The 23,857-nt window shown below is 52.3% G+C and overlaps 1 protein-coding gene across 1 annotated transcript; it reads right to left on the bottom strand.

Annotated features, from left to right (window-relative positions):
* Positions 1-323: 323 nt before the first annotated feature.
* Itprip (inositol 1,4,5-trisphosphate receptor interacting protein) lies at positions 324-23,642 on the bottom strand. The gene is made up of 2 exons (XM_052183923.1): positions 23,457-23,642; positions 324-3,903 (listed from the first exon to the last, which is right to left on the bottom strand). Exon 2 carries the CDS (start codon positions 3,888-3,890, stop codon positions 2,211-2,213), a length of 1,680 nt encoding a protein of 559 aa, XP_052039883.1. The 5' UTR covers positions 3,891-3,903; positions 23,457-23,642; the 3' UTR covers positions 324-2,210.
* Positions 23,643-23,857: the final 215 nt, after the last annotated feature.

Here is a 23,857-nt window from a genome sequence, read left to right as displayed (position 1 = left end):
CAAAAAATAACAAAGACTCCTCACTTCTTCCAGGGCCTGGTGTCTTTGCACAGACCTGCTCTATGACATAAGGTCTAGTTCTGGACTCTGCCCTGCAGCTAGTTCTCAAAGGCACTCACTCTAGGGGACCTGCAGGCAGTGTCCGAGGGGCCTCAAAGGCAGACACATTCCATTTTGCTATTTTAAATACATCCCCCAAAGGTATAAGAATAAAACTGTGTGCATGCGTGTGTCTGTGTGTGTGAAGGCTTTGCTTGCCTATAGCAAATCTACTCGTCCTCAGATCTGCTCCTGAAGTAAGAAAAGCAAACTCTACTCCTGACAAGAATTTAATTCTTCTTTTAATATAAATAAGGCAGCATGAAACCCTAAGAGCCCTGCTGCTTCCAAAGCAGCCCTGGTGTGGGACGGGATCCTATCCTGCCCGGTGTTCAGCAGTCAAGGACCAGGGTTGTTCTTCCTGTGGCCTTCTCCCAAAGAGAAGGGAAGCTGAAGGAGGCCCAGGTTGGGCCTTGGCTTCTGGAGGCTGGTTCTTGGATGCTGGGTTCTCTCGAAGCGCAGCCAGATATAAATGAGCAGGAAAAGGCCCAGATGACATAAGAGCATCTGTCTCGACTCTGGAAGGCACATCTCGGGGCGAGGCGGCTCAGGGCTGTTGACAGAGCTACACGTTGAGTAGGTTCCGTGACTGGGTCCTAGGCTGTCACTCTGAGGCTGCGGAGGGGCAGGTCTGCACATGTTTGGTTTAACCTCCGCTGGCACTCAGGCATCCTAGAGTCTCCGGCCAACACGCATGCGCCACATCCTCTCCACCTCCCACCGCTTAACCTTGGTGGCTAAATGGTCCATCTTCTGGAGATCTTTGAGACCACATGAGGCACGTGTGGGGTGAAGGGAAGCCTGGTTTTGATGCCTACACCTCTGGAGAGCTAGCAGGTGCCACCTCGATCTTCTTTGGTCCACTGTACAAGTTAGCAAGGAGATGTGGAGAAGAAATCCCAAACAGCTGGTCAAGGTCAAGTGGAAGAGAAGCTGCTGGATCCTCTGAAACAGGTCTGGACGGGAGTCCAGCCTCAGGTTCTGGTACTTGTCTGGGGTCCACAGCGCTCCTTTGGGTAGCCAGGCTATCTCATAGAGAACCCCAGTGAGCATAGCCTCCATCAAGTTCTTTAAGTCTGGGTCCTCTATGAGGCCACCGAGGCCTGTGTAGACAAGATTAGAGATGTCCAGTGGGTGAGGCCCTCTTGGTTAGGAACTGGGAGGTACTCTGGTTCTGCGGACCAGACCTGGGTTTTCATAGCACTCGGGGTTTACAAACCTACCCTTCCCTACCAGGACCCTGAGGATGGGTTAGGGATATCATAATCCTTGCCCCAGGACTCTGTAACTTCCCTCAAAGTGGGCCAAAGTGCCAGCCAGGTGTGAGTACCTGTGCCCCTCTACCATACTGCTGGCTGGAGGGGGTGGGGCTTCGGAGCCAGTACCCAATGTGGTAAATAAATGGCAACCCACAGTGATTGGGACCTGATGCAAGGGTGAAGGGACAGGGAGAGAGGGTCTGCACCTGAGTAAGATGTGTGTCTGAGAAACTGGCCCACTTTAGACACGCTGCCATCAAGGCCCCACTTCTCTGTAATGGAGATATTATCCACCAGGCCCCTGGACTTCTGCCAGGTTCTTTTAGCTAAGGCAGCCACTGTGAGACTTCTATTCCTGTGCATGATGTGGTTCAAAGGCTGTAAATTCCCCTATCGGTTCCCATTCACGGCTCAGTTGCAGATGGCTGGGGCCAGGGGTTCTTGGGGTGGAGTGCTGGGTCTCAGCAATTCCTAGTAGATCCTCTTTTGATACAGAACACAGAATGGACTGTAATACAGAAAGGACTGCATTCAAACCAGTGCTTGCCTTCTCTCTAACTCAGTACCTAAGACTGTTGGGTCATTGTCTTGGTCATTCATAGTGATCTAAAACTAAGCTACAAACATTGGTGCCCAAACCCCAAACAATGGTTTTACCAACAAGCCCCCGTGGCAGAAAGGCGAGCCAGTGTCTAGTTGTAACTCTGCTTCCTTCACTCTGTAGGACCTGGCTTCCCGGGGAGCTGAGCCTCAGCTCCCTCTAGGCCTACCGTGTTCCCTGTGTGAGGTCACAGAGCCCAGGAAGGTAGACACACGGGCTGCTCTCCCTCCTCTTCCCCTGAATCTTATACTCTACAAGGCGACAGCTTTCAGTGGTGAGCTGGCACGGTCTGAAGGGACATGGGGGGAATACTCGCTAATGAACATTGGGGCGTTCTTAAGCATTTCATAGAAGGAGTCTACTGTGTTACGGTACAGGGTCCGCTGCAGGACGAAGGGCCGGAAGAGGTTGAGAGGCTCGGCTCTGCGCACAGCCTCTGGGAGACCCACCGCCTCAGACAGCTTGTGGTTGCCCACGAAGAAGTGATGGAGTTTCTTCTCCAGCAGGCTCCTCTCCAGGAAGCGGAACAGCTCCTGCAGGCGCACATCCAGTTGGCTGGCCTTCCAGTCAGCGGCCTGCCGGGACAGCAGGAGATGCAGCAGAGCAGTCTTTAGGTGGTAGTCACTCAGCCCACTGGGGCCTGTCTGACGGGTCTGCTTGGAGAGAAAGAAGCAGGCGATCTGCAAACAGCTGAGGTGGCAGGCACCCTCTGGCAAAGTCCTAGCTGTCATCTGGAGGAACTGTCGCTCATAGACAGCAAAGGACAGGATCCAGTCAGTGCTAGAGGCTGCGGCTCCCCCGCAGGGCTCCTTGGGAAGTTGTGACGTGAAGTACAGGTCTGAGTCATTACACTGGATCACGGGAGTCAAGATGAAGGGCATGGAGTTCCCTGAGCGGAACTTGATTTTGAGGGACCCTGGGGTGTCCAGCTCGCCAAAGGTGAGGTCAAACTCGTATTTGTGGGAGATGCGGTGCCAAGCTCTGGTGAGGGCCGTCTGGAACCACTTCATGACCTGCATGCCATCTAGATAGGAGGAGTCTCTGGAACACAGCAAGCCCTCCAACTCGCCGCTATCGGCGCAGCTGGGCCACGCCCCTCCATTCTCTTCGTGGAGGAGACACACCATGTCCTCAAGCTTGGTCTTGTCGCAGATACAACCTAGAGGGTTCCCGTCAGCCAGGGTCACCTTGATCTGGCCATAGCCCTGATGCTCCAGCGGCACTGAAGGGCTGGAGCACCAGAACTCCGTGTGGAAGCTATAGGGCTCTGGGGGTATGAAGGGTACGAACAGGCGGCACAGCAGTGGCCTCTCCGCGTGCCAGTTTTCATACATGCTGCCCACGCCGATGAAGTCCTCTGTCTCCATGTCACTGTTCCGGTTGTAGATGCTCCTCAGGGCTCCCAGCAGGTCATCCACGAAACCTTCCACAAACTCCCGGGTGCGGGTGACATCCCCCGTGGCGCTTCGGATATAGCTCTCATAGAAGTAGTCCAGGGTGGCCCTGTTGGGCAGGCGCAGGCCCCGCAGTGGGGGGCCCTCTAGTCCAGACACCTCATCCTCGTCTCCGCCCAGACACTCCGGAAAGGCGCCCCCCTGGTGGTCCTGCCGCCATACCTCGATGATCAGGAAGAAGATCATGCAGAGAGTGCCCCAGAGGTCCCAGGTGGTGTGGGCCTCTGGCTCCTGCTGGTCCTCCTCTTCCACCTGCCACAGAGCCTCCTCCTCCTCCTCCTCCTCGGCCTCCAGACGAGACACCTCCTCCTCTAGGCGCAGCTGCTCCATCTGCAGCTTCTCCTGGTGCTCCTGCATCTTGCGGATGATTTCCTCCTCGTTCTCCGGAACGGTGGCGTTCTCCCGAGGGAACAGCAGTGGGTGGTTAATGATGGCCGTCACCACAACCAGACAGACCCGGAAGAGTCCCATGGCCATAGCTGCAGTGTTCCTAGAAACAGAGAAAAGACACTTGTTGCTCACACCTAAGTTTTCTTCCAGGACTCTTCGCCCCGCCCCTTGTACGAGGCCCCGCCCCCGGGAGCTGGGGATGGATTCAGTTCTCTGCAGTCAGCTCCTAACTGTCTCTAGTGACCATCTCTGGGGCTCCAGTTCACCCTCAGAGAAAGAACCGAGGCTTACATGTGTCATAGACATTTCCTGTCTGCCAGAACACGTCTCTGGATGGAGCCCACACACTTTTGACCCCGAGGGCCAACCTTCTATGCTCCCAGCCCTCTGGCTGAGGTAGATATAAACAGATCAAATCCAGAGGGGAGCGTAGAGACCAAACCCAAGAAAACAAGATTATTCCTCGAAGCCATGGCTACACCCACAGTGATTAGTTCTGTGATGAATACATGAATCACCTGCGCCAATGGGAAGAGAGGTGCTCCTCGTTGCTAGGGTTGTCCACAACATCTACGGTGTGGCTTTTTAGCTACTATCAAGGGAAACCTGCTGCCGACCCGGGGTAAAACACATCCCTGTACCCAGATGTGTACCAAACCGTTGCTTCTGGTTTTTGCAATCAGATCAATCAATAAAGATGCCCTTTCTCATGCTGGAGTGATGGCTCAGTGGCTAAGGGCCCCCCACCATGGTTCCAAACATCCCTGGTTCAAATCCCAGCTACTGCTTGATGCCTTACAGCCATCTGAACCATAACGTTTCTTTTTAAGCTAAGCCGAGTTGTTCTTCAGCCATCAGCACTAGGAGGCCCCAAACGCTGCTTCCTGCCTCCATTGGAGTTTGTTTAGTAGATGTGTCTTCTGGGAATAAAACCCGATGGTTAAGAAGGGCAGGACTGTTAGTCCTGTCACTGGGTAGTGACGCTTTGTGACGCTGAGCATGTTAACTCACCTCTCTGAGCCTAGGTTTCTTGTTTAGACAAAGCAGGTAATACTATCCCCACAGGGTCAATGGGATTGATGCCGTTCACTAATCTTACCACAGGATTTGAACCCTGAATCGGACCTCTCAACAGTTTCTCTAAGGCACAGGCTTTCAGGACTTAAATAATTTTGGGAAGAAAGGCTTAAACTCTTTCCATATTTGCAACTCAAGTTGTGATGCATGGAGCACTGGCTGGGATGGAGCTGGGGCTGGGGCTGGGGCTGACACGTAGGAGACGGAGTCAGGAGGATTGCCATGGACTCAAGGTTAGCCTAGGCCACACAGTGAGGCTACCAGAAAACAAGACAGGGGCCTGAGTGAGGGCTTAGCAGGTAAGAGCACTCTTGCAGAGAACTGGGGTTTGGTTCCTAGCACTGTTACCACACAGCTCACATCCTCCTGTCCTTTAGGACCAGGGAGCTGATACCTCCTCTGTTCTCCAAGGGCACAGACATGCACACACACGCACACATACACACACACACACACACACACACACACACACACGCACGCAAAGAGATAAAAACAAAACAAAACATACAAAAAACTACATGCAGAATTGCAGCCCTGCTCCTGACCTCCGTCAGAACCTGTATTTTAAAATCATCCTGAAGGAGCTGGAGTTGGAGAGATGATGGCCCAGTGGTTAAGAGCAATGGTTACTTTTATCAAGGACTGATGTTTGGTTCCCAGAACCCACGTGGTAGCTCTCAACTATTAACTCCTATTCCTGGGCAATCTGATGCCCTCTTCTGGTCTCCATGAGGGCTGCATGCTTGTGGTATTTATGATAAGACAAAGTACTCACAGCCTTTAGCATTTGTACCACAGGGAGGTCTAGGATAAGAGACACTTCTGTATTATTAACCTTACCCTGTACTCTCCCGTCCCCCAGCAGGAGCCTTGGGAATGAACTGTCTACCCCTTTCCATACCTGCCCAGTCCTTTTCCTTTCAGAGACCTCAGCAAAGAGAGCGAAGATCTTGAGATTGTTGGACAGCAATGAGAAGAACCCAAAAGGGCTTTACCTGTTACCCTCCTGGGGCAAGCCAACACTGGCTGACAGGAATTTCTTGACCTGTTGGCTAGAGTCCCCTGACTTTGACCTTGCATGAAGAAATTCTTATTCTTATGGTATCTGGGAAAAAGGGTTTCATCCAGCAGGTGCGGCTTCTCCAGCAAGGAGACAATGCACACTTGTAGCGTGTGTTAACTGTTTTTCAGGGCAAGCTACTGTTCAAATGTGACTCAGACAGCTCGACCCTACACACACACACACACACACACACACACACACACACACACACACACAGTCACTAGTCAGCAGGATTCAAAGGTGCTGGGAGTGGAGATCTAGCCCCAGGGAAGGAGGAGACAAGTTCAGGCTCAGCTCTGAAGAGCTCACAGGTTTCTTACAAAGCAGGAAGCATGGGATAAGAGAAAGTGCAGACGTCAGACTAGTAGAGGGTAGGAGGGGGAGAAAAGTCCGAGCGCAGCCAGCCAGCTAGCCTCCCAGCCCCCAGCCGGGAAAAGCATGCTGGGAAATTGTAGAAACAGAGCCATCATGCTGTCCTCATGCTGTCCTCGACACAGAAACAGCAAAGGATGTCCCACCCAGACGGCCCAAGGCCAGAACTCTGAGGCTGGTTCATGCTCATGAATCAGGGCTTTAAATGGAGTACCAGCGGTAGAATACGAGATGGTGGCCAGCAAGCTAGGTGACCGTAGGAGGTTCCAAGGTCCTTCAAGGCCCCTGTGACACAGGCAGTGACTTCTGGGCACAGCTGAACCCATGCGACTCCTATCATGGGAAGGAATCAGTTTCCATATCAACCGAGGAGGGAGAACATACCACCAACAGAGGGGGGTGGCTAACACTATCCCCAGGACTGGAGAGTTCTTCCCCATTCATACAAGAGCTCCAGCTGTGCCACTCAAGGAAAGCCTCGTGCCTGCAGGAGGATGCCCGACTCTAGAGCCTTCTTGTTCAGGAGTTATGAGCACTTGGAAAAGACAGACTCAGGTTAGGAAAAACATGGGCACCTTGAACAAACGACTCGGCTTTTTAGATCCTGCCTCTGCGCCTGTCAAACGAGAAGAGAGATTCCAGGTGTCATTCAGCTTGAGTAAGGCGATTTCCTAGAGCCCTAGAGAAATCCATGCTCCTGATCAACTGCTCTTATCAAAGAGTATCTGTGACAGGTGAGAACACACAGATGCCCCTGCCTGCAAGGGGCTTTGGAAGGGGCACAGGCGGCACCCGTGAGGGTTACAGACAAATTTTGTCAAAAATACCAGGCAAACAACAGCACAACAAACATGAAGGCGTCCATCTTTGGAGATGGCCAGCAGATCTGGCCTTGAACAGTGTGACCTCAGGGGGCCTACTTGTTTCCTCCAGGGCTCCCATCCCCATCTGAGGAGGTCACAGCAGCCTTGCCTCTACAAGGATGCTGAGGTCAAGCGCAAACAGGTGGGTGCTCCGTAAACGCCTGGCACGGAGCTGGCGTCCCACAAGTAGGAGCATCTTTCTCCTGAGCCTCTACAGGCCTGTGTTCTCGCCAGCCAGGCAGCCCTGCCCTAGTCTCAGGGTGTGGAGACGCACACTGGAAAATGCTTTGGGAAGCAGAAAGCACTCCACTGCTACTGCTGTTCCTTGGCACAGTGCTCCTTTTTACCCTCTGCCCCTCCCCCAACTCCCAGCAAATGGGGAGAATCCTTCAGAGCTTAGGCCTTCCTGCGGGTGGGGAGGCTCTGCTGACTCAGCTCCTCACTTCACCATCACCTCCTGTCCAGGGATCCTCACCCAGTTGTCATTTCCTCCCAATGCTAACCTCCATATACAAGTTAGACCCCTGGGGATGGGTAGGAGGGCCAGACCAAGATACTGAATAGGTTGTAGTCATTCCACGCCTACCACCCAGAGCTGCAATTGAAGTCTCTACTCTTCTGCTTCCCAAACCAGTGGATAGGGACCACTGCCCTTTTAAGGCCCTGGGCAGGAGCAGGAAGGATTTTGTGTTCTTATGTGAAGCTCTTAAAGAGACCAAAAGTGCATGCATGTGAACGCACACTTACATGCACACACACTCTTCCCCAAAGGGTGTCTTTGCTCCATGCCAAGGGATGTCTGCCTCAGCTAGTCTCAAAGCTGTCAGCTTTGAGACTGACCCACACCTGTGGTTTGGGGCATCTGCTGGCAGCCTTGGTTTGGGAATTTGGCGGGCTTTTGCCTGCTTGCCAGGAAGCAGGCCGGAAGCCTGCTAAATTCCTCTCCGCCCCAGCCTAACCCCACAGGGAGGGCGGCTCATGCAGCTAAACTTAGCCTGGCAAAAAGCCAGGTCTTGGGGTATAGAGGCTGGAGAAAGATGGTAACCTCTGGATGTCTGGGTGAATGTGGTGGCCACGATAGGTTCTTTCTGTAGGGTTAGTCCCCCAAGGCCCTAGAGGAGAAACGTGAGGTGGCTATTTACTGGGGTCCCTTACTTCTGCACCCTAGAGCATTCATACAGCGGCTTTGGTGAACAAACCCTGCTGGATCGAGCTCCTGTCTGTTGAGCCCTCAGTGGGATGTGTTCAGCACTGTCTGCCGTGACTACTGTGGCCCACTAAGAGGTGGCTATGATCCCTGTTTCACAGATGGGTTACTCAAAGCTCAAAGGACTTTCTAGTCATGTGACTACAGAGGTCAGAGCTAGCCCTAGCCAGAATTCCAGCTGCTCTGCCAGCCTCTGCCTGTAAAGCGCAGGTTCTCCCATGGGGCTGTTGCGACAAAGCACCTGAGCGCTGGGAGAGAGCTGGACAGCCACAGGGTCCTGAATGACAGGTACATCTCCATCCCTGACCAGAAAGCCGTACAGTCCTCATGGGAGTCACACAGCCACAAAGCATGCTGTCACCGGGGCACAAGAGGCCAGTGAACAACAACTACGAGAATACATAGAGACGCTTCATCCCTGTCCTTTGAAGGTCTCCCCCCCCATTGGTGTGTGTGTGTGTGGGGGTGGTGTTAGGTCCCTGGCTCCTTCCCCTTTTCTAGAGAATTCTGCAACCAGCCTGGACCCTTCTCTTTTTGCCCGTCACTAACCTACTGCCACCCGGGGTTGGATGGATGACTCTAATCTTGGCCACTGAAGGATCTCAAGCCACTCATGACTGAGTACCTACCTCTGGGGTTGTGACTCTCCAAGGCTCCCAGGAGTGAGCAGCGCCACCTGGGAACTTGCTGGACAGATGTGTTTTCAGTGCCACCGTACGCTGCCTGCTGATCAGAAATGCCAGGGTCCTGCCCACCACCCAGTGTTTTTAGCAAACTTCCCTGGTGGTTCTTGGATGTACCCCCTTCCCCCCTCAAATCTGAGGACCACCCATTCTAATGCCAGGTTTCTAAGCCAGGTATCCTCTGGGGAGAAGGAAGGTGGGGCTCCCACAGTGGCAGTGTCACAGCTGGATTTTTGGAGTTTGCCAAGGACTCCAGCCTGTCAGATGTAATTAGCTCTGCTAATTAATTACAATAGCAGACACAGCATTAGAGAGGCAGTCTAGCCAAAAGGAACATCTGATAGCTTTCTTACTGGATGGAGTAAAGGAGGCGGATGCTGGTAGGCTGGGGGTTGGGGGGCTACTTGGGTCCCTCCCACACACTGACTTAAGTTCTAGACCCTTCAAGAGAGGAGTCAAGAAGACCAGACTATTCTGATTGTGCTGAACCCTACTGTGTGCCTAGCCACTGAGTTTCCAGTTCCAGCTAATAGGGCTCACAGTTGTGTGAGGGAGTTAAAGCCAATACTAAGGAAGTCAGAATTTGGAGTTGTATTAATCTAAGCCCCATTTTACAGATTTGTACACTGAAGCCCAAAGAGGAGATAGGTTGGATTTGGAAGGCGATATAAAGGGGTCTGAGGTAGAATGGGTGTCCTCTGTAGACCCACCCAGGGAACATCTGATAGGAATTTTGATGCAGAAGAATAGAAAAAAGTATTTTCAATCGAGGCAGGGGTGGCACATGCCCTTAATCCCACTAATTGGAGGCAGAGGCAGTGCAGGCGGATCTCTGAGTTCGAGGCCAGCCTGGTCTACGAAGCAAGTTGGCTACACAGAGAAACCATATAGAGGAAGAGAGATAGAGATAGAGATAGAGATAGAGATAGAGATAGAGATAGAGATAGAGATAGAGAGAGAGAGAGAGAGAGAGAGAGAGAGAGAGAGAGAGAGAGAAGGAAGGAAGGAAGGAAGGAAGGAAGGAAGGAAGGAAGGAAGGAAGGAAGATATTTCCATTATTAAGAGTTTCTTCATGTCAGGCAGACGTTAAGCCCTCTGCATCCATGCCAGGCACAGGCTTGGCCCTTCGCATGTTGCCTACCCATGCTGGGCAGTGCTGAGCACCCTGCGTGCTTGTTTAGCTTTAGAACATGATGCTGGCAGCCATATTATTACTGCCTCACAGAAGGGCTGATGGCCACAGATGGTCTGCAGCATACGTGAGCATCCCCTCAGCTGAGCCTGTCCCATCTCTGCTCCCTCTCATTCCTCTGGAAGTTGAGGGGAACTGAGAGAGGGGGTCCATTACTTCCTGCTGCCTGGGGGCAGCCACCTCCTGGCCACCAGTGTCAGTGGCAATTGACCACAGCATCAGGATGACTGTCTCCCATGCTTCTCATGATGTAGAGAATCAGGGGCACCTCATGAAGGCTCAGCTGACTGCAGACCCCATTTTGGCCTCTATCTTGGTTTGGGATTTTGGAATCTAAGGCTGGGGAGTAGGGGGAGGGAGGGCAGCCTGAGACCTGGAGAGACACCCTAACATCCCAGCTTTCTTTCTATAACTCTAACTGCACACTTTCTTTAGTAGAGTGGAGTCTACCAGCTTCCCCTGGGAGCAGGTCGACCACATCACCCCGTCTGAGAACGGCTGCAAGCTTGGACCACTGCCCTGCTCTCCGCTATCTCAGCCTAGCCACTGGTTCTGCTTTCCCAGCCACAGGTCCGGCATAGCAAACCAAGCATCCTCCTGCAGCTTCCAAGGTCCCCTGCACGGGCCAGACACTACACAGCCCGCAGCTAGTCAGGGAGAGTTGACTCAGCCTGTGCTGGGAGATACCCACGGCGATACAGATGTGGCCCTCACCTGCCTCTACCCAACTCGACTGTTGGCTAACTCAGGACCCAGCACCAGGGCTCGGTCACCTCAGCTCAGTGTGCGCTGTCTGCCATGAGACCATCCACTAACATTTTAGAACACAGGGGAGGAGAAAGGCCTGAGGAAGCTGGCCCTTGTCCAGGCGAGGACCGGAGGAGATGCAAGGCACTGCAGCATCTCTGGCTGGACCTCTCTTCATCCGTGCTCACACAGGGACAGCGCAGGTCATCTCTGTTGGGGGCTGGGCTGAGGCAGTCCTCCTCAAAGAGAGGGAGGGGCAGACAAAGAAAGGAAGTAAAGGAAGAGGAAGGAAGATGACCAACCAGAACAATTGAGAAAGTGGGCAGAAAGGGCGTGGTCCGCCCCTCCCCACATCATTTACCCAGAATTCTTGCAGCCCCAACCTCAACCACCGTCTCTCTCTCTCCTGCTCTGTTCTTTCCCTTCTTGTCTTCCAGTTGCTCTCCCTGGAGCAGTGGCTGTGAAGCCAAGGTTTTCGGGGAGGAGACAGGAGAGGACAGCAGGGGAAAGCCAGCCAGGCTGGCGTGGAGGGCGGGGTAGTGGGGGCATCAGCCATTTGGATGGCACACGCTTTACCCGTAGGCAAGGGGCCCACAGCACTCATTCTGTGAATTCAGAATGGCAAGACCTTTTCCCCCTCCCTAAAAGAAGCCAATCATTTAGATTTTTATCAGAATCCTCCAATTTTAAAGGACTGGTTACTTACAAAAAAAATCTTTTAAAACCTCCCGAGTCCAATCAGATCTGTGTACCCATCCGCAGCCTCTCAACCCCGGCACTGGGCCTTCGCTGCTCTCTGCCTCACCTTGCTGGGAAGCACTCTTTTAGGCTCCAAGCCCCTTAGCAAGTACTTGGCATAACTACTATTTCCCCGGGGCTAGGCCTGAACCCTGCCCCACAGCCTAGTCCCGACCACTCTGATATCTCCCACTCAGCCTAATGGCCACCCTGTCATCTTAACAACATTTGAGGGACGACTGCATGTCAGGCCTGTGCTGGGGCTTTACCTAGATGCCAGAAATGTTTGCTCTCTTTCACATAGCTTCTCTAGGAGTGCAAAGAGTCTGTGGTAGACAGAGTATATCCTAACGAGGGTATGGTACAAAAAGGTCTGTGGTTCCCAAAGGCCAGAGAAACCCCTCCACCTAAGCTACAGGACACCCAGATTGACCAAGCAGACCACCAATGAGCCAGTGATAGGTGCCCACTGTGTGGGAGGTGGTCCCTTTGATGTGGTAGGTTATGTTGTCTACATGGGGATGCTGGCTGGATCCAAAGGAGATACCAGGCCACACCGCCAAAAGCGATCTTCTAAGAAGGAGGGGCTTCAAGGAAGCCACCAGGATGCCCACCCTCTTATCTGAACTGGAGTCATGAGAGTGGCCAGAGCAGTCAAAGGACAGGAAGGACAGGGGCCTGGACACTGCGGACCCTGGCAGGAGGGTTACATCCTTCCTGCTACTCAGTGTGCCCGCATTAGCATGGCAGGGAAGTCACCACTCTCCCAGGAAGGACAAGGTGTCCCTCTGAGGATGTGGTGCACAGGACGTCACAGATAACTCTTGGAGACAGACAGACAGAGGATGGGGTGGGGGCAGGAGGAAGGACTGCAGCCCTGAGCTCTGGCCACACCCTCTTTCCTTCCATTTATTACCTTTAGGTCACCTGGAATCCAGCAGTCACCCTGTAGACCAAATGACAACCTTCAAGAAGATGTGGCTCTACCATACCCTGAAGCGACCTTATTTGGGACAAAGGAACTTTGCAGATGTGTTTAGATGAAGGAATTTGAGATGAGATCCTGGATCCAAGAGAGACAGAAAGGACAGGATGGAGGAGAAAGCAATAGGAGACAGATCTAGACGGGAGATGCTGCGTCAGTCAGGGGACATCTGAGCTTGGAGAAAGCAGGAAGGATCCTGCTAGAACAGGCAATAGTGTGACCCTGAGGATACCCGTTGCAACATCCGCAGGAGACCAGTGCAAGTCTCCACAAGAAAGTAGCTTCCTCTCTCTCAGCAAACAGTTCCCCAGTCGTCTCTGCCCCAACCTCAGATTTGCACCCATGACATGTGAGACAGCGCAGACTGTGGGGTGAGGTCCTCTGCGCTCTCCCTGGTACCCTGCTTCTCTACCGCTTGTTCTTCCAAACCAGAAGTTCCCTAGCCCCTCACCCCCTGCCCCCCACACAATGAGATCAAAGCTTTAGGTGTAACCTTCAGGGCCTGGCCTCCGCCAGACTCAGGGAATCCTGCTTTCGCCTTTGCCTTGACAGGCCACTTCAGATCATCCTCTGTCCTTTAAATACCTCATGCACGTCTCCTGCTTCCACACTCTGTGCCTCTGGTTCTGTAAGCTAAAATTCTACCCAATGTCTTCCAGAAGCTCCTTCCACAAACCACAAACCTCTAGGTTCCTCCAACTCTTGAGATAATTCCTCCTTATTTGAAGGGAAAGAACACGGGAAGGGGGCTAGATATGTTTACCAACGCTCTGAATGAAGGCAAGCGTCTGGTGACTTTGTAGGTGAGGCGCCTCATAGGTGTGTCTGACAAGCAACAGGCACACCCAAGTGAGGGTTCCCAGGGCCTCTAACCTTAGTGTTTGATCACATGATGCAGCCCCGGGGAGAGTCTCCCCAACATCACCTCACAGGTAGGAACCTAGGGCGCTAAAGTTGAATGGTCTGTTTGAGGTCTTTCAGCTGCTAAAGCTCCAGGCCATCCCTCCATCCCTCTGATCTCATCAGTTATGTGCATTTCTTAACTGTCAGCTTCTCTAGGGCCAGGGGAGGGAGGGAGGGTCTGCTTTGCTGCCGTGGTTCTCTAAAGTACCTGACACAGTACCACTCACAGTGCCAAAGATGCACAGCTTACACATTCCGAGCAAGGCCACGCAGATGCCGACTCTCCTTTCTCACTGACTGCTCTCTCCATGAGTTTTCCAGAGTGTACACCGGTGTGTGGTGTGTGTGTGTGTGTGTGTGTGTGTGTGTGTGGTGTGGGGGTAGGGCTCCGTAGACCCCTGGGATTCCTCCACAGGCACCGTGTCTCCCAGGAATGATGTTAACTACATCCCAGACTTGTACTGGGGGACTTGAGGCCAGGGCATGCCAGGGCTCCCACTGATACCCTTCCCACTTCACCTTGTGGCTTACACACGCTGCCTCCCAAGGCTCCCCTTCTTGGCAGAGCTGGCAGCGCAGGCTACAGGGTGGGAGCAGGGTCCCTAAGCCAAGAGGAGTTGAGAAAGAGAAAAGGCTTATGCAGAACCACGGAGTAAACAAGAAGAAAATCAAAGCCAGCCCAGGCTCTGCCCAGGCTCCGCCCAGGCTCCGCCCAGGCTCGGCCACCGCCCTCCCCTTCCAGGGGTGCTGGGGATGGATGGTTGCCAGGGCCCAGCAGCTCAGTAGCTAGTTCTTTTTGATCCTAGCATGGGAACAAAAGTCAGCTTAGAAGACAGCCAGTCTGAATTCTCCAGCACCTCTAACCTCTAGGCACAGAGGAGGATGTCCCATATCCGGAACATTTCTTCAGCCAAAGAAAAGCCCCTGTAGGCCTCTCCAGCCCACTCTCCTCAGGCTTAGGCAGTACCTGAAAAGCAGTGTCTGGGCCTCAGCTGGCTAGAGAGTGGAGGAGAGGAGGGAGGAGAGGAGGGAGAGGGTGGGCAGAGAGAAAGCAATCTCTCTGCATAAGCAAACACACACACACACACACACACACACACACACACACACACACACACACACGGGTGGGGATAGTCTATGCCTACAAAGATCTCAAAACCCTTTCATCTTCTTAAAGAGGAACAAAGAGGAGAGGGAGGCCAGCTCAGCTCTTAAAAAAAAAGAAAATAAATAAAACCAAACCAAACCAAACCAAAAACCCCAAGAGCTGTGGTCAACTTCTTGGCCTGTGCTGAACCTCAGGTTTCTGTGCTCGGATGCAGGCTGAGCAGAAATGGCTGCCTGTCTGTCTGTCTGTCTGCCCTCCCACACCTGTCGGTCAGAGCTGCTGAATTCTCCTCCCTGGCACACAGAGGGCCTAATCAGTCCAGCTTAGGACAGATATCAGAATCACTCCTTGGACTGTCTGTAACGGCATAGCCATATATTCCTCTCAGCAACCCAAAGCAAGACAGCAAGGGCAACCCACCACCACCCACCACATCACTTTCCAGCCACGGGGATGAAGCGGCTGTGTGTGGTGACGTGTGCTCTACATGGGCCGTGCCTGGCAGGCCATAAGGGTCTGGATAAACACAATAATACTGACTGGTCCACCAGCACCCAAGGATAGGGTCAAATTCATAAGCTCACTTGTGCAAACCTATGCTCCCCCCACCAAGGCCACCTAGAAACAGCTCAAAGCTCTTGAGCTAGGAAGAGTTTTAATACTTTGTAGAAGCTTAGAGTACTGTAAAGGGGCCCGTGTGTGATCAGAAGGACTGGATGAGGTCCTGGTCAGCCATGCACTATGACATCATCACCGAGTCCTTGGCTTACAGCCAATTGGTGAGGTACTGCACGGTCACATTCGTTGACTGCGCTTCAGAAACGGCCTCGTTGGCATCTGTACTGTTCCTTTGGGAAGAGGACAGTGGATGTCCTCCCTGTGGATTCTTCAGAAGCCTGTGTGTGCACACTAAATTATCTCTCCCTTCTCCTCATGTTCTTCTAGAGGTCACAGGAGGAGAGGAGGAAGTCCGGCGGTGATCTAGGAGGCCCTACGAGTCCGTTCAGCTTGCTGAACAAGTGAACGGACAAGGGGATGAATAGAGTCTTATTCCCAGGAGCAGATATCCGCTGTCCTAAGAGTGGAGTGGGGGTCCTGGCTGAAGTCACACCTAGACAGTCTTTCTTGGAGGGACCCGGCACTCAGAAAACAAAGGCTAACGGTGATGAGTACCAAGTACCAGCAAATGTGACCCAAACCCTTGCAGATGTGGCCCGGGAACTGACGGTTAGTTCTTTTTGGTCTTGGTAGGCTTTAACGTCAAGCCAATGTTTACAAAGAGCCAGAATGAGGCCCTCAGAAAGTTTTAAAAGGTCTTCACTACCTTACGCCCTTCAAGGAAGTCTCCTAGACATAGAAGGTAAACAGAGGGAGATTACAGAGTTTGATAAGAATTCAGTAAGGCAGAGTAAGCAAGTGTTTCTCCTGGAGAAAACTGGACACGTTTCTGGCATTGACACGTGCTAGGAAGGCTTCAGAACTGCGACCTGTACATGACAACGGACCCCTAAGCTTGGTGTCATGGGTGTTCTTCGTATCATTCTCAGGTTAAATTTCTGAGGAAGGCATTCATATCCATTTCCAGATAAGGAAACTGAGGCACAGAGGAGTGAGGTCACTCGCCCAATACATCAGAGGTGTGGTATCAGTATCCCACCAATGCTATGCTGCTCAGTGGCACATCTGTGGAACACTGGATGGGTGCTTCTGCAACTCTTTGCTTTTATATATAGACATTAAGAGACTGAGTGAACTCACGAAGCATCTTCTGACTGTTAAGTCTTCTCACAGCAATTAGGAAAAGGGACAGGAATCTTCTGATGGGGGCTGGGGGTTATATGTGCTGGGTTAAGGCAAAAGGAAGAATAGAGCATTGGGGGTCAGGATGTAGGAGCAGAGCCTCGTGTCCTCTTCCTCCTCCCTTCTAGCCTGAGGTGCTGTCCTGCCTCCTCAGAAATCCAGAACGAAGTCTCAGCAAACAAAGGGCCTGTTCATGAGCCTGAGGTAACTCCCCTGCCTGCCTCTATAGAAGAAGGCGATTGGAACAGGCTTCCGTGGGAACTGTGCTATGAGCTCACGATTCTCTCAACAGGAAGGGTCACATGCTGACAGCATTCCTCAAGGCTGCATGCCGCTGTACAGAACACTCTTCTGCCTCCACTCTGGGCATCCTCAGTGGTAGCTCAGGGCAGCTTTGAAGTAGTGTTCCTTCTCCTGGGTAAGCCAGGAATGGTCTTCACACATGGGAAGTGAGTCACTTGGTAAGCACTGCACTCTCCCCAGGGACTCCTATGGTAGCATCTCAATGTATATACTACGCGTTATATAGTAGCTGTTACCATCCTCATTAAGCAGAAGAAGCCAGTCCCCTCTGCCAATATCACAGAGTAGATGGGGATCCAAGGCTCAGGTCTGGAACTGGCCTGCCTGCCAACTTCTTACTTTTGACCCTCAAGCTGTGGTGTTCCATATGCTACTTTGTTAGTCTCTGGACTGCGGAGTCTAGGCAGAGATACCTGAAGTGGGGGAAAGAAAGGCCTGGGAGACCACAGATCTAAGTTGGAATCTTGTCTTGGGGACATAGGGCAAGTCTCAGCCTGTTCCTTTTATCTAGAAAACGGTTAGCGCCTTGAGGCGCTTGTTGAGAGGAAGAGAAAGAGATGGATGTGAAGGGTCATGGGCGGGCTTTGCTGGGAGCAGGTGTTCAGTGTGTGAAGTAGGGGTTTTCTATAAATACTATTCTACTAGTAGGAATAAAAGGTCTTGAAGGGTGGTTTTTTGTTTTGTTTTGTTTTGTTTTTGTTTTTGGATTTGGTTTTTTTGAGACAGGGTTTTTCTGTATAGTCCTGGCTGTCCTGGAACTCATTCTGTAGACCAGGCTGGCCTCGAACTCAGAAATCTGCCTACCTCTGTCTCTCAGAGTGCTGGGATTACAGGCATGTGCCACCACCGCCCGGATGGTTTGTGTGTGTGTGTGTGTGTGTGTGTGTGTATGTTTTGGTGGGGGGACCAGTTTTCCAAGTAGAAGTGTGAGCTTGCTACCCAGCTAAGGTTATTTTAATTTTCAATTAGAACCCTTAAAAAGACTGTAAAAATCGGAACTATCACTTCAGCCACTGACCTCCTGGATGATGGGGAGGATTATGAAGTTCTGTCTACTTGCACCAAACAGACTTGAATCAGGCCCTTTGAAGTTGAAAGGCCTTGGGCTTGACAGATCCACCATGTCATCCAGTTTCCCACATCTCTCTGGGAGAGCAGCTCGCCTGTGCCTCTATCTTTCATTGGCAGTGTTGGCTCCTGACGGCCCTTGCTTAGGAATTCTGTCTGAAGGACAGCAGCAGGCGTCACCTCAGATCGTGAGGCTGAAGCCACAGGCCAGCAATTAAGAGTGTTGGAATCGTCATGAGTCCAGCGGGTGCATAGGACTGTCCTCAGTGTGTCCCTTTGATGGGACACAGTGGGCAGCTGCGACTGCCTTCTCTACTACGGCTCCCAAATTACCAAGTGTCTTGAAAAAAGAGACACCCCTGGCTTCCAGTACAAGCTCCCAAAGATAAAAGGAGTCCACTGGATTAATTTACCACGGGTAGCATCCCACAGGGCCTGTGAGAGAAGGGTGATAAGTAACTGCCTACTTCTTGGAGAGTGGCTCCGCACATTCCTTTCCTTCCCTGCCTCGGGTTATAAGGCATCCCGAGGCTACTAAATCCCGAGCACAGTGCCTTGCTTGTCATATTTACTTGATCAGTGAGAAACCCTTGTAGTAAGGACATGGGGTAAGGACATGGGAAAACCACTTTTCTGGTGCTAGCCCACCACCTCAGATGATTCCATATCCCTCCTTGGAGATTCGGGCTATGGGAGCAGAAGCTTGTGTTTGGAGTCAGTCTGGCTCAGAGAAGAAAGAGAACAGAGCAGTCAGCACTGTGCCTTCCCTTTGGGACACACCTAAGGCCTCAACATCCTCAACCAACTAGCTCAACAGCCCAGAGTACCAACCCAGCTCCCACCCTCTCTACGACCCCTGAGAAACACACCTGTGGTAGTTATGTCTTCTAGGGCCCTTTCCTGGAACATGTGTCTTACAGTTGAGGCTGGTTTATGTCCTTCCTGTCTGCCTTAAGGTGGAGGTGTTGCCTGGGCAACAGTAAAACCATCTGAGAGGCCTCCATTCCAATGATGTCACCGGGTGGGGCACATGGGCACAGGGAAGACATATTCTCTATGAGAAGATATCAGGGGGTTTAACCATTGAAAAGGACCCTAGAGGGCTTTTTGGACACTCTCAAGAGAACTTTTGTCCTCTAGAGACTCTTCCCCAAGATGATCTCCTTGTCTGGGCACCTGCTGTGGGACAAGCTTGAAACTGTCTTGAAACTTTCCTTAGTCTTCGGTGGACCAGCTTTGTCTTCAGTTTCTGTCCCTATGGGACAGTCTAGGTCCCCGTGGCCTTGTTCCCCTCTGATCCCGCCATCTAGGCCTCCCTTAGCATTAGCCTGATGGAATCTGGGAGGAACCTTGAACTCGCCACACTGTGGCCTGGACCAGGCACTGTGCTAAGTGCTTCTTATCCACCTCATGCCTGAGATGGGTAATTCTGATTTTACCCATGAAACTGAGACTTGGAGTGGACAAGGAACTGCTCAACCATTGAGAACACCCAATCACAGAGCAATGGAGCAGAGACTCAACCCCAGGCCTTCCCAGTCCAAAGCCCATGCAGTTCACATCTTGATTCTGTGGCACCTGGTAATATGGTTCACTAATTGTGAACCTAGAGTAGCCCCAGGCAGAGAACAGAGAGAGGCCAGCTGGGCAGGGCAGGTGGCCTGTGTCAGCAGAAGGGAACACTGTCCTTGGAAGTCCTCCCTCACATCTGGACTTAATCAGAGATTCTAAGTGGCCACTCTACTCTTCCACTCCCGGGGACTTAGTGCTAAGTAAAGCCGTGTGTCTTTGTCCTGTGCTAGGTTTCTATTGACTCACCTGGGTCTCGGGAGCATCTGATGGATTTGCATATAGCAGAGAAAGCAGCCCTACCACCCTGGGATTGTATAATGTTCACATTATGGAAATATATGTAACTAAGGGTTAACGCTTGAAAGGCACTGAGCAAACAACTAAATAAAATGGGGGGAAGGCTGCATTATGAAAACATAAAAGGAGAAACTCTACCAGGAGGCCTTGTCTGCGGCACACACACGGGGAAGGCACAGCTTCTTCATGGGCACAGCCGTAAGGAGCCAAGGCCTAGGATATGATGCGTCGTCTGGGTAAATCTGCTGCCTCCAATCACCATGGATGGCCTTTGCTTTACAGTTCACCTTCCCAGAGACGGAAGGAAAGGCCATCCAGAGACTGCCACCTGGGAATCCATCCTAGGTGGATCTACAGACACCAAACCCAGACACTATTGCGGATGCCAAGAAGTGCTTGCTGACAGGAGTCTGTTATGGCTGTCTCCCGAGAGGCTCTGCCAGAGCCTGACAAATACAGAGGCAGATGCTCACAGTCAACCATTGAACTGAGCACGGAGTCCCCAATGGAGGAGTTAGAGGAAGGACTGAAGGAGCTGAAAGGGTTTGCAACCCCATAGGAAGAACAACAATATCAACCAACCAACCCCCCTCCCCCCAGAGCTCCCAGGGACTACACCACCAACCAAAGAGTACACATGGAGGGACCCATGGCTCCAGCCACATATGTAGCAGAGGGTGGCCTTGTTGGGCATCAATGGGAGGAGAGGCCCTTGATCCTAGGAAGGCTCGATGTCCCAGTGTAGGGGAATGCCAGGACAGGGAGATGGGAGTGGGTGAGTGGATGGGGGAGCACCCTCATAGAAGCAGGGGTAGGGGACATGGGATAGGGGGGTTCTGGATGGGAAACCAGGTGAGGGGATAACATTTGAAATGTAAATAAATAAAATATCCAAGGAAAGAAAAGAAATGCTCCTTCCAATTAAGCACCGTGACAGGCGGTATAGGAGCTAAGCAGTCTCTGAGTTGGAGCAGGAGAGTGTTAGAAATGGTTTCCTCCATTGTACTGGGAAGGACACATGCACATCTACAGGGTCTCATGGGGACAGGAAGAGGACACAGAGGGGATGGAGGGTTTGGAAGAGCAAGTTAGCACGTGTGGTGTGATCTCTTTCATCTCCTACTTCTTGGGAAACTCCACCCTGCAAGTAGCTGTCACCTTTTCCCTCTGCGCCACACCCAGTGCCACTTACTCATCCCTGCCACCCCAGGGTACAAACTGGATCTGCCGCCTCACACCACCCAGCAACCACGAAGGTCATCTGATGCTTGGCCAAGCCTCACATCAACCATCAAGGCTGGGCTTGCCTCTTTCCTGACTGCCTCCCTTGCCTCCCTTCCACAGTTGGATGAGTCTGTCACCCATTATATTATTATTATTTTATTATTTTAAATTTTATGCATACAGGTGTTTTGCTTGCATGTTCGTCCGAGTACCACTTGCACGCCTTAGGTCCTCGGATGCCAGAAGAGGGTGTCTGTTCCCTGGAACTAGAGTTACCAGATGGTGGAGAGCTGCTAGAAATGTAGCCAGTGCTCTTAACCACTGAGCAAGCTCACCAGCCCACGTTAAACTCTTAATAATTGACTGCTATGAATGATTGTTCAGTTAGTGTATTGTTCAAGACCAGGCTTGGGGAGCAAGCATGACTGTCAGCTCCTTGGCTATGAGGCCCTTGGGTTATATGGCATCAAACAGCATCCTCTTGCTGAGAGGATTGGTAGCCTTGGAGGTTACCACTAGCTCTTAGCATCCTCAAGGTTCTATCCTCACGACTGGATGAGGGCATCCTAGATGGACCAACATTTTGAAAACCTACTACAGCTTTGCAGGCCATAACACCCTCAGATCCTTATGGGGGGGGTACCTCTCATCTCCAAACATGGATATACAGGAGCAAGTAAAACCTCTGCTCACACTGGTACCAGCACATTTCCCCTTGGGCTCCAATGGCTGTCCTCTATTGAACTGCATCTCTGTTCTAACCAGGGACTCTGAGGTCAGACTGAGGCAAGCCATTTCAATGCTTGGAACAGCTGACAGCCACACCTACACCCCTGTGCTTCTCATCCCTGGGTTACATCTGCTGGAACCCTCCTTCCTCACCCGATGTACCCCCCCCCTACATAATCTCAGCCTGTCTCTCCTGGACAAGCTTTAGTTTGCCAGCAGTGTACCCCCCACAAGTGGCTTTGAGAACTAGGCTAGTGTACTCCACAGGCCCAGCCTTACTCTTGTAGGCTGCAGAATGCCAGGTGCATACCACTGTCTCCATGGAGACAAAGCATGCATTTGTCAAACAGGATTGCGTCTGACACTAACCCCAGAGGGTCCCAAAAGGGAAAACCATAAAACCAGGTTTCTTGCAACAGTGAGCAATCATCTCCCAGAAGCTGCCCGTACCTTCTTGCCCTCTGATTAAAAAGTTCACCCACACACCCTTGAAGTTTCTCTCCTGCCCCGGAGAGCTAACAACTTTAGGGATGATGGCATCAGGTTAAAAGGTCTTCACCCCCGTTCAAAACCTTGAACTGCTGCGTCTCAGAACATTACCCACTGAGAGGGTGGTGTGTGAGCACAGGGCTCCCCATCTTCCTCAGGGATCTATCCAGAAAGTGAGTATAACTACCACGCGGTTACCCACAAGTGGAAAAATCTGGAGGCAGAATGCCCGGGGCAGCAGACATTCACACGGAATCAGCAAATAACAAGGCCACTTGGGCTTCCCAGACTGGCAGGCAGGCAGGCAGGAGGTGAATGACAGCCGCCTCTGTCACCCTTTTTACTGTTGACCTGGTCCAGTGGCCACACAGGCTGCGTTGGGTTCAAGTGGCAGCTTCTCCCAAAGCAGAACTAGTTTGTAAAAGAGAAGAAACTCAAAAGACAACAGAAAGTCACCTGACACTGACTTACACGGTGCCAGTATATGGCCCCTTCTGTTTTCGTGACCATTCTCATACTAGGTAGAGGGGCAAAAGGCTAAACGGAGTTCTTCTCTGGTTCGGTCAATATTTTCCCATTTTGTACGGGGAATCGGCTGGCTATGAGTTTCTGGGTCCCTTTACCTGTCGGCCAGAATGAGGTAGGCTCACAGTGAACCTCGAGGATGGGGTTAGGAATCAAGGCAGAGACTACAGCCCAGGGAAAAAATTTCAGGGTCTACTCCACTAGGAGTCTCGAAAGAGGAAGTGGCAGGGGCTTCATCCGGCCTGAAGCAATCTCCTTGCGTCAAGATAAGCTATGAAGAAACTAACGTCATTCCCATTCCTTTCTTCCAGGACTGAGACTGAGCTACCCAACCCGATTTTAGGGATGGAAGGCCCCGGCTCTAGGCACAAACACGTGGCCGGGCTAGGGGCTCCGAAGCAGAAGCTGCCTGCCTCTCAGATTCCTGGAGGCACTGGGGGCTCCGTGGCGCAGACGAGGGCGGAGAGACCCCAGTGCATCACACCCGAAGAGTGATAAAGGAGACAATGCCCACTTCGTATGCGTGCATTAAAGGAGTTCCGGGGTCGGTCCTGGCTAGGGTCCCCGCATACGTCACTTTCTAGCTCCTGGTCAAGATTTCCCTCCCACGCAGCTCTGCGGGGATCCTCTGTCCCCTGAGCGCCCTTCATCCCACACACTCGGCTTGGTGGGGGGCAGCAAAGTCTCACATTGGAGCCCCACACTTACGTTAGGCCGCGACGGCCGCGGGGGTACCGAGTGGGCCTCGCTCCACGCGCGGATCGTGGTCCCGGGTCAGCAGGATGCGGGGATCCAGGGATGCGGGCGACTAGTCCTCAGCGGCTCCCGCCTCTTAGACTCCTCCCGCCCAGCTCTACTGGGCAGCAGAGTTACTCATTTCCGCGTTGTCACGGAAACTTTTTGCTCCTTATAAGAACAAAACACCCGCCTTTACTGGCGCCGGGCTGAGGTCCTTAAGGACGACTGTGAGGGTTGCGGGCCAGGGACCCTGGGTCCGCCTCGGAGACCATTCTCTGGGTCTCCTGAATGCTCCACAAAGGGCAGCGGAATTGGAGAGCCAGCTGACGAGAAGGATCTGGCTGCTGGAGAGGAATAAAGAGAGAGACAAG

Source organism: Apodemus sylvaticus, chromosome 1 (genome assembly GCF_947179515.1).
Source record: "Apodemus sylvaticus chromosome 1, mApoSyl1.1, whole genome shotgun sequence".
NCBI lineage: Eukaryota > Metazoa > Chordata > Mammalia > Rodentia > Muridae > Apodemus > Apodemus sylvaticus.
The sequence above is the reverse complement of the archived record's forward strand: the minus strand, read 5'-3'. Positions and strand labels throughout refer to the sequence as shown.

Coding starts and splice junctions, on each gene's coding strand:
- Itprip (XM_052183923.1), bottom strand. CDS start 3,890: ATGGCCATGGGACTCTTCCGGGTCTGTCTGGTTGTGGTGACGGCCATC.